This window comes from Leuciscus leuciscus, assembly GCF_965113295.1.
Source record: "Leuciscus leuciscus genome assembly, chromosome: 1".
In the NCBI taxonomy this organism is placed as follows: Eukaryota; Metazoa; Chordata; class Actinopteri; order Cypriniformes; family Leuciscidae; genus Leuciscus; species Leuciscus leuciscus.
Genome location: NC_138725.1, coordinates 36162431 through 36177430, shown reverse-complemented (window position 1 = coordinate 36177430; position 15000 = coordinate 36162431). Strand labels below are relative to the sequence as shown.

General features: G+C 39.9%; 1 protein-coding gene across 4 annotated transcripts in view; it reads left to right on the top strand.

Moving 5' to 3' along the window:
- The window catches only part of rbfox3b (RNA binding fox-1 homolog 3b), a 207159-nt gene that overhangs the window by 138605 nt on the left and 53554 nt on the right, over positions 1-15000 (top strand). For all 4 annotated transcript variants that reach the window (XM_082164859.1, XM_082164857.1, XM_082164858.1 and 1 more), the window contains 2 exons: positions 1122-1259; positions 14865-14918. In XM_082164859.1, coding sequence (XP_082020985.1) covers positions 1122-1259; positions 14865-14918 — 192 coding nt within the window. The remainder of the gene's footprint in view (positions 1-1121; positions 1260-14864; positions 14919-15000) is intronic.

Sequence of the window (15000 nt, the reverse complement as noted above, 5' to 3'; positions counted from 1 at the left end):
TTAAAGCAACATACACCCCTACAAAAGACGGTTCCAGAAGGGGGTTTTCACAGTGATGTCACAGAAGAACCATTTTTGGAATCTTTCCATAATCATTTTCAGTGAAGAGTTCTTAAAATAGCCTAACAATTTTTTCTTAGCGCGAGGAACTTTTAAAAAGATATCTGAAGAAGGTTTTCCACTTTAAAGATCGTTTTTTGGAATGGAAAGACTCCATTGACGTTTAAGGTTCTTCATGGAAAAATCAATGCCAAATAAAGAACCTTTATTTTTAAGAGTGTATGCAATTGCACTTGCAATATATCTAGCAATGTATCATACAGGATACTTTTATGTTTTTGTCAGATTCACCAAATTACTTTTCAGACTGACTGCGTGTGTGTGTGTGTGTGTGTGTGTGTGTGTGTGTGTGTGTGTGTGTGTGTGTGTGTGTGTGTGTGTGTGTGTGTGTGTGTGTGTGTGTGTGTGTGTCTCCGTTATGAGCTGATGCAATAATGTTGGTGCTCTGTGTTGATGTTTTGATGAAGCCCATGATGCTCTGGGGAGATTTGTTGATGTTGTTGCTGTTGTGTGTGTGTGTGTGTGTGTGCGTGTGTGTGTGCGTGTGCGTATGTGTGCCTGTTTGAATGAATCTGAACATTTTTTACCTCAATGATGACATTCTGATGACATGGTGCTGTAAGGGAGCACATGAAAATGAGTGCGCGTGTGTGTGTGCGTGTGTCGTTCTGCTCGAATGAGCTAGCGGAGAGAGAAAACATCTGTCACACGCGTCTGAAGTTTCATTTGTGGCGGATCATCAACATAATGATGGAAACAACAAGCCAATGGCCTGAGTGTGAGTGTGTGTACCAGATATTTGTCAGTATATCTTGTGTTTAGGCTCCTCAGACAGTAACAGGTGGAGATTAATAATCGTATCGTAGATGCATGACCTCAGGTAGGCCCCCATAACTCAACGTCTGCTTATCCGCGTGCCGCTTGAGTGAAAAATGATAGCCGCGGATAAGTAGGCTAACTTACTATCCTTCATTTGTTTGTTTGTTTCTTCACTGAGTCTAACCTGTGGCTATGTGCACTAATGAACGGACGGCTCTTTTGTCTTTGTTTTCCTCGGACAGACGGAAGACGTGACGCAAACAGAAGTTTCCCAGCAGGTGCAACATTCAGACTCCACGGAAAAGCAGCAGCCCAAGCGGTTACACGTCTCCAACATCCCCTTCCGCTTCCGGGACCCAGATTTACGGCAAATGTTCGGGGTGAGTCGATGCACCGATGCACGTGTTTCTGCCAGCAACCTCTTTCCTGGTTTCATCGTCTGGAGATTCCCGGTTTGTCTGTGAGAGAAGTGCACTGAATCACTAGCATTACGGCCTGTTCACATCAAGGACGATATCTGTAACAATAACGATTAGAAAAATCATTCTAAATGTAAAAGAATCGTAGAGTTCACAGCCCAGCAAACAATAACAACACAGAGGAATGATATTGTTAGAATCACTTTCATAGTGATTTTATTTATTTTTTTAGCTGATCAGTGATAAAAACATTGCCAGACAATCGGAAAATCACATGACTTTAAAGAGTTCAAGCATTTAAAGGGATAGACGACAAATTACACTGTATTATTGTGATATTCTACGTTGATGTCTTTATTGTTATCGGTTATTGTTATTGGTCACTGAGGGTGCGTTTACACGACAACGATATGCTTAAAATGGAGATGTTTTTCCTTTTCGTTTTTCGTGTACAGACGACACCATTGTCAAAACGATCCCCATTCACAAGGATCCGCAAAAACGACTAAAAACGCTGTATTCGCATTAGATGGCGATGAAACACTATAGACTGATCACGTAATACGTATGTGCATGACGTCACCGTCTTCAGAGATTCACGTTCTTTTTTTTGTAGACCATTTTCAAAAACTTGCACTTTGAAACCCGTTCTCAATGTTTGCGTTTTCCGGCACCCAGAACGCTGTTGTCGTGTAAACGAATGGCCAAAACGCATTCAAAAGTTTTACGTTTTTAGTTGAAAACGGTGTCGTGCAAACATACCCTTAAAGGAGAACTCCGGTGAATTTTTAAGTTAATCTTGATCGTTTTACCTTTGTGAGTACTTTCTATAGAAAAAAAAACGAACCGGATCGGTGCTTGCAACGCGGAGCTGTTACAGTTAATGCCCAGAGCTCCCATTCAGCTAAAACGGCAGTTTTGGGGGCATCAACCTAAAGAGTGTCTTTGTGCCTCTTAACAGACACAAAATGCAATTCAAATATCTGTCCAACATGAACAGGGCCCTTACATGACAACAAGATGCGTTTAGCAACTTAGCCATTGTTTAAACTCACCTAAATAGTGTTTTAGACGGCTAGATGTAGTCTCGCGCTGAAGTCCCGTGGGATCTCAGTAGTAGCCGGAACACGACGCTCCTCCCACCTGCACTATGTGCGCGATTTTCCCCCCCAAACCACTTCAGCGGAAATCCCGCCCTGCAGCTGATTTAATTGGTTTAGGTTACAGTGACGATTGACATGACCAATGAAAACCTTAGAATCAGCAGCAGGGCGGGATTTCCGCTGAAGTGGTTTGGGGAAAAAAAAATCACGCGCAGTTTTTCCGGCTACAACTGAGTTCCCACGGGACTTCAGCGCGAGACTACAGCTAGCCGTCTAAAACACTATTTAGGTGAGTTTAAACAATGGCTAAGTTGCTAAACGCATCTTGTTGTCATGTAAGGGCCCTGTTCATGTTGGACAGATATTTGAATTGCATTTTGTGTCTGTTAAGAGGCACAAAGACACTCTTTAGGTTGATGCCCCCAAAACTGCAGTTTTAGCTGAATGGGAGCTCTGGGCATTAACTGTAACAGCTCCGCGTTGCAAGCACCGATCCGGTTCGTTTTTTTTTTCTATAGACAGTACTCACAAAGGTAAAACGATCAAGATTAACTTAAAAATTCACCGGAGTTCTCCTTTAATGGTTAAAGTCAACATCAAAACGGACACTATTTACTTTAACTCTTTCCCTGCCATTGATGGAATTTTCCAATAATCCATGTTTCCACTGTTATAAATAAACAACTAGGGGGCGCTATTACGCATCTTCTGAAAGAGTACAGAATCCCCGTAAGGCATTTTTTTTTCCTCTTTTTTAAGACTGTTCATAACTTTTTAAGGTTTAATTTGATATTAAAGGACTTTTTCCATTTTTTTTCTACTTCAAAAATGTTTTTGTTTAATTTAATGTAGCATTTTTTAGCATAATTTAATCCAGTTTCACCAGTTTAATAAATAAAATAAAACACCCATACATTTATTCACAAACAGTCTAGATGAGATAATTTTTTTGGATATATTGCAAATATCGCAGACGATTATGCTTTAATAATCAAGAGAAGCTGAAATATTAGTATTTTTGTCTTGTTTTCCGTTACCAATATCTAAACATTCTTAAATCAAAATGCATTTACTTGAGAATGACTTAAGATATTAAGTCTGGTTTTGCTAAATTTATGGCAGAATGAAGCGAGTTTATGCTTAAAACAAGAAAAAAAAAAAGAAAAACTGAGAAAAACATCATTGGCAGATTTATTTTCTTGTTTTAAGCATGTACTCACTTCATTCTGATACACTTTTCCAACCCTATCTCACAGCAATTTGCACGTATTTTACAAACTGGCTAATTCGTACAAATTCATACGACCTCACTCGTACAAATTCGTAAGTTTTTTGCTAAATCTTACAGTACATATTTTACGAGTTGGCCAATTCGTATGAATCTCTGGAGTTCAGACATATCGTACGAATTGGACGCGAGATAGCGTTGACTTTTCAGCGTAGAATCTTAAGTACATGCAGGGCTGGACTGGCCATCGGGCATACCGGGCACATTCCCGGTGGGCCGACGTGCTTTTTGGGCCGATACATCTCATACTCATACATCATTTTTATTATTTCTTTTTAAAAAAAATGTACGGCCCATAAAATGTGTACATCGGCGGCCCATTCGTTTTGTTTTGTTTTGCTTAATTGGTGGCGCTGGGTTTGTGCCGGTGTAATGCATTGGTCAAAAAAAATTGGTGTTAGTTTTTTTTTTTCTGACAGACCAGCCCATGAAACACGTAGATCAGCGGCCCATTGGTTATTTTCTTGATTGACACTGGGCTGGCCCAATCACAACTTTAAACGAGTGAGCGAGCGTGCAGCAGTGTCAGTGTGTATCTGTCAAAATAGTCTGCCCCCAAACCCCCCTAGAAGGACTGAGGTCCACCCACCACAGTTTTACCAAAAAATCCTGTAAGAAACACTGGTATTGCTATGCCAATGCAGCTTATAGCTTGTTTTAGGATTCATCACTGTAGAGGATAGTTCAACTGTATTAATAAATGTCAAATTTTTACTTATTTCATCTGTTAACTCTCACTCTTTCCTATACTCACTCATTACATGGCATTAGTGGTTTTAAGGAATAGGAGATGCATATATTTAAGGGCGTGCAAAGATGGGTGGTGTTTATGATCATATAGTGGGCCAGTCTGGGCCAAAATGCCCGGGCCGATTTTTTGCCCAGTCCAGCCCTGAGTACATGCATCTTATTTTAAGAAAGTGTAGATGTTTGTAATGGAAAAGAAACGTTGAAAGAAACGTTCCCACTCTCTGAATATCCGAATTACATCGACCGTTCTGACCTGCGGGGCGAATCAGATGATTACAGGCTTACTAAATGCACAGACACTGTGTGCGCCGATTCCTTCTTATTTGCTAAAAATCATCTCAATCATCCTAATGACCCGTCAGCAGCGGGCTGGCCAGAAAAGCTGCTTTAAACAGCGCTCATTTGTTTGGGCCGGTGTCGGCCAGTGGCTCTGTGGAAAAGATGATGTTAATTACAGCACAGACCGCCGTGTAGCCGGATAAATTACATACAACATGGTCTGTTTCCCCCAGCATGCTCTGTGATAGCTGGATTATTGTTCTCAGAGGCTGCCAGGTTTGTGTGCGCCAAATCCGCTCAGTAATTAGCTTGCGGTCGTTGTGTATAGGTGGTCAGGAGACTCCGTATGGATGCCACAGACAATATGGATGACTAGGGACGTTTGTTTAATCACTATTAACCTAGCTGGCATCAGGAAAGTCTCTGAACCTTTCATTTGTCCTGTGAAATGAGTTTTTTGAAGACACACTCTTAGCATTTTCACGCTGACTGTGAAAACTAAGGTAAACAATGATGATGAAACGATGATGGTTGGTCATGTGACGCATATTGTACCCAACAGATGTTTAAACAGGCATTGTTGTGCCTGCTATGTGCTATTCACTTTCATAATGTTGCTAACGATACACTGCAAAAAGAAAAAGGTTTTCTGACCAAGTATTATTGTTTTATATCTTGATTTAAGAATTTTTTATTTGTAATGGAAAACATTAACTTGGGAAGGCAAATTACTCAAGATATTAAGTCTTGTTTTGCTAAATTTTTGTCAGAATTAAAGTGAGTTTATGCTTAAAACAAGAAAAGAAAATATCTGTCAAAGGGTTGAGAAAAATAATTTAGTTTTCTCTTTTTATACATTCATTTTTTTTTGACCCCATTGGCAAACTCACTTTATTCTGATACACTTTTCAGAAAAATAAACGTCAACAATCATCAAAATTAAGTGACTTTATGCCTAAAACAAGAAAAAATATATATCTACTGGAAAAATGATCTTGTTTTCCCTTTGAATTAAGTTTATTTTCTGACCCCACTGATATATATATATCCCTTGTTTTAAGCATAAACTCACTCACCTTTTTAGCAAAAGTAATCCCCATCTCATATATTTATAAGATTTTTGAACAAAACAAACCACTTTTATGATTTATTTTCCCACAAAATGTGTTGATCCATCAATGTTTGATTAAAAACATATATATTTTTTCTGCAATCATACACTATGGGAGAAATGAAAAGCACATTTTCTTCAAGGTTCTAACAAGTTGAGATAATAAGCACCATCTGCCCGCCGCGGACAATGAAGTGAGCCTCGCTAATGACTCGCCGCCATGCTAACAAAGCTTGGCGGCGTTGATTAGCCTCGTGGCTAATGGAGATTTAGCCTGTGGTGAGCAGGGCCGAAGCTTTCCTTTGCCAAGAGAAAGCAGTGCTGCTAATTAGCTGCTTGGCTAACGGAGAGTCGAAGCTAAATGAGTGGGGCGTCAGGTTAGCGTCGCAGGCTAAAGCGCTGGAGCCTGGGAGTCGCTAATGAGTGCAGAAGTACGGGGCTCATTATCCGGAGCCGAGTGGTTTATTACTGAGGATGTCCATATGGAAATGTGAGGTGGGAGAGAGCGTTCCTGGAAGTAAAACCCCCGGCTTTGTGTTGGCTTACGGGCTGTTTCTTCTTCCCCTCTGCCTGTGGGCCTCAAGGGCTGCTGGGAATCGCTCTCACAGGGGGCCTTTACCTTCATCTCCAGCTTTTCCCGCTGCGCAGACACTACGTTAGCATTCCACCTGCGGCTCTGCTCTTTTAAGAGACGGAATTAAAGATCTGCTTAAATCTGAGCAGTGAACAAGTCTTCATCGGCATGGAGTCCACTCGCATTACAGAAAACCCCACCAATCAGAGCACTTCAAAAGACGCAGTCCGTGCCCAAACCGCCTTCAATACTGCTGTGCTTTGCAGAATACAGCATGAGCTTTTTTGGCTGGGGGTTTTGTGCATAATTGGAAAAGCCATCTAATCCAGCATCTGAGGGAGAATGGTTTTACTCTGGACATTCAGGGTTGAATTGAGAAGGCATGTTAAATTACAATTTAATTCTTGCATATGAATTGAGGTTGCAAACAAGATGCAGCATTGCTGTTATCTTCAAATGACGTGAAATTGTCTCTTTTTTTTTTTTTTACTAGACAAGTGAATTTGATCAAAATAAACTTGACAATGGCTTAATAAAGTTTATAAATATTGTACTCTGGACTTTCAGAATTGAATTGAGAATGCCTCGTAAATTCCAATTCAGTTCCTGAATGTGAATTGAGTTTGCAAACAGGATGCATACATTTCCGAATGAATTGAAATTCAAAGAAAGTCATTTTAATCTTTAGCAAACGTTATCCAGATAAACTTGATTTGGTTCATTTTAAAGTTTACAAATATTTTAATACTTTTTTAATAATTTTAAGTAATATTTTCTAAGTTTGATGTTTTTGATACAAATATTTAGTTTATATATTTCACCATATTTAATAAATTACCTTTTGTGAACCAGAGAGGAAGAACGCTTCATTTCCCAGTCAGTGTTGCCAAGTCAGTGGTTTCAGGGTACTTTTAAGCTGTAGCCGCTGGGTTTTTTTTAAAATCCTCGGGCTGATTTCCACCCCCGTACAAATGATTTCAGCGCTTCAAAACCCCCAAAACACCCCCAGACATACAAATTCAGTGGAGAATTCGTCTGCTCGACGGAGAAAATCACATTGGGCTATTTTTTGACTCCTTTTGACTGGCTATTGCGCTTATTTTGTTGCGCAGACCTGGCAACCCTGCAGTATGCATTGCACGGCTTACTGCCTACATATTTCCGCTAAAATCTCAGTGCTAATCAAGCTTCTATTATAGTATTCTTTCATAGCACACTGTGATTGTAGCAAACGGTTTCTGTCATATTTCTTATAAAACTGTCGATCACAACTAATTATATCTTAATATGTACACATTTATGTGTTTGGCAGATACCTTTTTCCAAAGTGACTTGCATTGCATTTAAGGTTTACATTTGATCAGTTCATGCACTGGACTGAAATGATATTTCCACTGAGTCTAAAGGGGTTTTAACACTTGGTATGTTTGCCACTCTCCCAATCCGAGTGTGTTTGTTCCAGGTGCCAGGGCCTAAAACTAACTTTTTGCTACACCTGCCAATGGCCAGTGACTTAAGAAAATGTATCGGCCATAACTATTTTTTTACCGGCCATGAAACAACAGCACACAGCTGAACACAGCAAAAACAGGCTGTAATGATACCAAAATGTTAGATACCAGTGAAAATATAAAATTTTCAGGTACAGAAATGTAATAAAGCAAATGTAAAATACTGCATAGTTTTTACTGTATTAATTAAACATCCTTGTTAATTAGTCCTTATTAAAGTTACAAAAGTTATTCAGTCAAGAGCAGTGAATGCTTTTTTTTCTTTGTCCTTTGTTATTTGATCAACATTAAAACACAGACATCAGCAGGGATATTAGGCTGCTGTCACTTTAAGAGTGAATGCACGGATCCAATATACTGATACTGTACACAAGCGTTTACTTTCTCAGCGTTTACATTCACTTAAGACATAACCAATTATGTTTACTAAGACGCTCACTATTTTTTGACATAATTTTGTGTGAATTTATCCGCTCGAGTGCAAGAAGGCCTGAAAGAGATTCATGTTGGTCCGCAGTGTTGGTCTTGTTTCACACACATTTGATTTTATCGAACCCTGGTGCATTTGTGCGCATCTTAAAGGGATACTCCACCGTTTTTTCATATTAAACTATGTTATTCCCTTAACTAAGACGAGTTGATACATACCTCTCTCGTCTCAGTGCGTGCACTAAATCCCTCTGTCTTGTGGCGAAACTTTGTTAGCACTTAGCTTAGCCCAGTTCATTCAATATGGGCCAAGCAGAGAAGCTACCAAACACCTCCACGTTTTCCCTATTTAAATACAGTTACTCGCGTAGTGTAACTCGACCTAGGACTGTGACACAAAACAAAACGTTGCGCTTTTCTAAGCGTGTAAAATGGATAACTATATTGTATGGCGGAATACCATAGCAAGTGCTTGTAAGCACTTCGACTTGGCGCAGTAATATTTTCACTAGAGGGAGCGGGGGCCGGTGAGAGGATTTTTCACGAGTGAAGATATTACTGCGCCAAGTCGAAGTGCTTACAAGCACTTGCTATGGTATTCCGCTCCAACATAAAATTTCTCCTATAGGCATATGTGTTGTAGCCCAGTCATTAAAGAAAACGATTTAGTTTCATATTTATTTTTTAATTATTTTTATTTATTTTTTCATCTATGTTGATTATATGAAAAGCATGAAAAGTAAGATCCATAGACAGTATAAGAAGGTGAGATTAGAAGGCTTGCGGTAGGCTTGCTACGATAGTCGGTGTTACCTGTGTTACACGGTGTTAAGTCGCAACACCGGTTTCATCACTTGCCCACTGTGGCACCGCAAAAAAACAAAAAAAATAAAATAATTTAAAGCGTTTAAATTAATTACGCAGTATCAGTTTTTTTCTGTCACCACGTTGACTATAGCGTTGTATGATCACGCTCTTATTAATGTGAATGCTTTTAAACCATTCAAGCGCCAAAAGACAGACCGCGCTGTAGTCCTGCCTATTACACAGACACACACACACACACACACGACCCACAGAAAAGACGCGCGTCAGTATCGAGTTCTCTTTCGGGCTTGAAATGCGGAGACCTGGAGTGTTATTTAAAACATTTATTTAGTTTTAGTCATATTTAGATTTTTAATTAGTTTTTTTTTAAACTTTCGGATTCAACCCATGTTCTCAAGCAGTGAAAAATAGAGGACACTGACAACGCGTTGACAGACAGACAGGACCGAGCAGGTAATATTTAATATGAAACAAAGTCTCAACTTTCAAATTTGGGCAGTCAAAGAAAATTAAACAATAAATAGGCCTACTGTTTTGTGGCTCTTTAAACGGTCGTGACAGATTGCCTCAGTTAAAGCCAAGGTCAAATCCACCGACGTTAATCTAACTCTCCTGACTGCTTTGTCGAACAAAAATGGTGGATTTTGATTGGTCAGACTCAGATCGCATGTCAATCAAACTCCCTGTGAAGGATGAATTGACGCTAATTTAAGCACCAACTTTTTAAAAGCGATGTAACATTTTTTTTAATTTTTTTTTACGACGTAGTTAAGGCGGCAGGCGTGTGTTGCTTAGGTGGCCGCCTTAGTTCCAAAGTGCTGCGGGAAACCATGTATATATATGCAGCAGAGTGAAGGACACTAACAACTACTGTATGTGTGTTGCATTAAGGCGGCTTTCTTCTGCTTGCAAATGGACTCTTTTGAGGAGAACGCTGACCACGAGCCATTCATTTGGCGATCTGATTGCACTCACAATGCGTGATTACACAGCAGACTCACTCTTTTGTTGAACTAATGACATTGTCATCGGCTAAAACGCATTCACAGGTTACTTTACTTCCTGAACAAGCTCGCACCCTAGTCCAAGTTGCTTTCACATTCATGTAAATCGCACCACAGTTCCAGTGCAACCAAACTCAGACCACCTCCTAAAGGTAGTCTCGGATTTGGTACCCCCCGGACGCACCTAGGTCCGTAAGACAGCTTTCACATTACCAATTTTTCATGCAAACCGTGCTCTGTTTCGAACTAAACTGCCAGTTTGAAAGCACCCTGGATACAGAACCCATTGTGCATATAGTCTATTGTAATTTAGTCAATTTCTCTTCCTGTTATTCCAATTCAACTTCCTGTGGGGTGTGGCACAAATTTACACTAATTCATTGAAAAGGAGCCAATTCTTCATTGCGGATTTTTGCACAGTCCCTTTTGCACAGAGAAAGTGCCACCACAGGGGATATCTGAGCATGCTCAGTAGAAAAGATCACTTCCCTTACTGTACGCAACTTTCCTACCAAACTCATTAATCTCTATCACTGGTCCATTAGGCCTGGTTAAAACAATTAGCATCTGCGGCACGCTAGCCAGGGAAAACCCCACCATACAACTCGGAGCCCACGCTGGGGAGTTAATGTGTTTGTGTGTGTCTCTGATTGAGCCCTCCGCAGAATGTGCATTCATTTGAATAAATTGATAGATTTCAGCCTACAGTTTCACACAGATGCTGATTGGATGAGCAATAATATTAAGCCATTGCAGCTGTAGCACAAACAGAAAGACGATGAGCGCAGAGTCATCAGAGTACTCCTTAAATGTTATTGCACATAGGATTAGCTTCGTCTAAGATGTTTCTCCTAAAAGGCTTTGGTGTCTGAGCCCAGTTTGAGACATTGTTGATATCTACTTTGAAACTCTTCTTCTGCTTGAGATTACTGGAGTCTTTTTTCTCAGGAGAAACATCTGAGAAGCTAGAGACTTCAGTCCCCATTTAATCTCATTGAAATCTGGGAGAAACAATTGAGACTTTAAAGAGCCATTTGTAATTTCCCTGTCCAGTTTGAGTGTTTCTGGAGATCATAGGAAATTGTATTGCTCTGGAGGCTTAAAGAAGTTCACTGTCTCTGTATCATCTCAGATTGTTCTTCTAAAATCTGTTTGGAGAAAGAAAGAGTTGATAGCAGCCAGATTATTTGATCTTGAGAGAATTTTATCAGAAATGTCTGAGTTCCTCTTGAGATCTCTGACTTTTGATTGCAGACGTATCTTGGCAGATCTGACCACAGTTAAGACTATTGAAATGTCTTCTGAAACTCAAGTGGAGAAATGTAAGATCACTGGGGTCTTTTTCTCAAGAGAAGAAAACAAGATACAGAAGACTTCTTCAAAAGTCTCCATTTAATCTCATTAATATTTTGGAGAAACAATTGAGGCATTAAAGAGTCCTCATTCGGGATTTTACTGTCCAGTTTGAGTACTTCTGGATCTTATGCTGAGAGATCAGTGATCAGGGGACATTTGATTGCTCAAGTAAAGAAGTTCACTGTTATGTCTCAGTATCATCTCGTATTATTCTCCTAAAAAAAGAAAATATATATTAGCAGCCAGATTATTTGATCTTTAGAGAATTTGATGAGAACCGTTTGAGTTCCTATTGAGATCTCTGACCTTTGATTGCAGACTTTGGTATCTTTGCAAATCTGAGAACAGTTTGAGACATTGTTGACATTGTTCTCTTCTGAAAACTCTAGCGGAGACAAATGTGAGATTACTGGGGTCTTTTTTTTTTCAGGAGAAACATCTGAGAAGCAGGAATCTTTCGCAAACGTTTCAATTCACTCTGTCAAGGAGAAACAATTGAGATTTCATGTGTGATTTTTCTTTCCTAAGGGCAGAGCTGTTAATGAAGATGAAGGCTTCCCGAATCTTTGCATCTCATGTCTAGCGACTTTTCCCCGACCTCTCCTCAGAGTCTGAATCTCAGACAAACGGCTAATTAACATAAGCATGTAATCTGACTAACGCTGACCCTGTAACCCTGTCCATTCATCCTTTTTTTGTAGTCAGTCTCTGTAGAGATCAGTGCCTGCTCTTGATCCTATTAGCACTTCCAGCATCGTCTCTCTCCACACAGAACGACGCTCACAGAGGTTTTATTTTCTACCGCAGTGGCCAAATGATGGCGATGCAGCATGCTTGACAGGGTAATTACTTTTAATGAAATAATACGACCATCACAGGCATCAATTAAAAGCCGTGCTCATTAGAGGGGTTTGCGCTCGTCCCTCATCCCTCCGTTTTCTAACGATCCAAACAGCACGGAAGCTAAATCGAAGATTGCTGAACGTTTCCCCCCTTGGGAGCGATGGCACACAACAAAAACGAGAGAGAGAGAGAGGAAGACCGAGAAGAAAGGGAGCTTGTCAATAGTGAAAGAGAAAAAACACTGTACACACACATAGTTCTGTTTATCTTTATAATATTACAAAAAATGTGGGCATAAATGACCTGTTTTGCTTGTTTTTCTCTCTATGAGACATTCTCAGGCCTCTGCTGAGACCTCACTCCAGAGACTCCAGAGAAAACACATTAGAAACCTCACACAACAGACTTATACTGAAAAACCTCTCCTGATAGACCTCACGCCAGAGACCTCACACCAGAGACTCCCTGATAGACCTCACGCCAGAGACCTCACTCCAGAGACTCCAGAGAAAACACATTAGAAACCTCACACAACAGACTTATACTGAAAAACCTCTCCTGATAGACCTCATGCCAGAGACCTCACTCCAGAGACTCCCTGATAGACCTCACGCCAGAGACCTCACTCCAGAGACTCCAGAGAAAACACATTAGAAACCTCACACAACAGACTTATACTGAAAAACCTCTCCTGATAGACCTCATGCCAGAGACCTCACTCCAGAGACTCCCTGATAGACCTCACGCCAGAGACCTCACTCCAGAGACTCCAGAGAAAACACATTAGAAACCTCACACAACAGACTTATACTGAAAAACCTCTCCTGATAGACCTCACGCCAGAGACCTCACTCCAGAGACTCCAGAGAAAACACATTAGAAACCTCACACAACAGACTTATACTGAAAAACCTCTCCTGATAGACCTCACGCCAGAGACCTCACTCCAGAGACTCCAGAGAAAACACATTAGAAACCTCACACAACAGACTTATACTGAAAAACCTCTCCTGATAGACCTCATGCCAGAGACCTCACTCCAGAGACTCCCTGATAGACCTCACGCCAGAGACCTCACACCAGAGACTCCAGATAAAACACATTAGAAACCTCACACAACAGAATTATACTGAAAAACCTCTCCTGATAGACCTCATGCCAGAGACCTCACTCCAGAGACTCCCTGATAGACCTCACGCCAGAGACCTCACACCAGAGACTCCAGATAAAACACATTAGAAACCTCACACAACAGAATTATACTGAAAAACCTCTCCCGATAGACCTCACGCCAGAGACCTCACTCCAGAGACTCCAGAGAAAACACATTAGAAACCTCACACAACAGACTTATACTGAAAAACCTCTCCTGATAGACCTCACGCCAGAGACCTCACTCCAGAGACTCCAGAGAAAACACATTAGAAACCTCACACAACAGACTTATACTGAAAAACCTCTCCTGATAGACCTCATGCCAGAGACCTCACTCCAGAGACTCCCTGATAGACCTCACGCCAGAGACCTCACACCAGAGACTCCAGATAAAACACATTAGAAACCTCACACAACAGAATTATACTGAAAAACCTCTCCTGATAGACCTCATGCCAGAGACCTCACTCCAGAGACTCCCTGATAGACCTCACGCCAGAGACCTCACACCAGAGACTCCAGATAAAACACATTAGAAACCTCACACAACAGAATTATACTGAAAAACCTCTCCCGATAGACCTCACGCCAGAGACCTCACTCCAGAGACAATTATATTAAAAGTAAAAAAATAAAAACTTTAACTTTGTTTTAATTTTAATTTTAAAGTATTCATAATTTTGTTGTGTTTTTGTCATTTTAATTGCTTTCAGTTTTGTTGAAATGTCTATATAATTTTAATAAATTTTATTTCATTATTTTATATTTTTATTTATTATATAATGAAATTAGATTTTGTTTATTTATTTATTATTTATATTTTAGTTCAAGTTAAAAGATGTTGCCTTAATTAAAAATATTTAAAATGTTTTATATATATATATATATATATATATATATATATAAAATTTAAATTCATTTTGATTAACATTTACTTAAAGTAATACTAGTGTTTTTTTTTTTAGGGTTTTGGTTTTAATTTGAGTCCAGTGCCAGAGACCTCACATTATAAACCTCACGCCAGAGACCTCTGCAGGCACTTAATAATGCTGTAGAATGAGATTATAGCAACAGAATTGCAAAAGTTTTTCACAATCTAAACTCTTGAAAGTTGTTTTATGAAGCCCGCAGTGGAAAGCGTCTAACATGTCCTGTTTGTTATGTAATTTCCAGTTTCACGAATGTGTGATGTTATTATTTCATCCCAGGATTCAAGCCCCACTTTCTCATGGACACAGAGGCTCCTAATTGATTTATCTCTCTCTTATTCCCTTCTTCATCTTGCTTTTCTCTCCCTCCCTCGCTCTCTCTTTCTCTCGCTCTCCTTTTCTGCAGCAATTTGGGAAGATCTTAGACGTGGAGATTATCTTTAATGAAAGAGGATCAAAGGTATGAATGACGCTTGCTTTCTTCCCCTCTCTGTTTGTGTAGCGACGATCTCTTCTGAACTCTTTATTGGCTTAGAGACGCC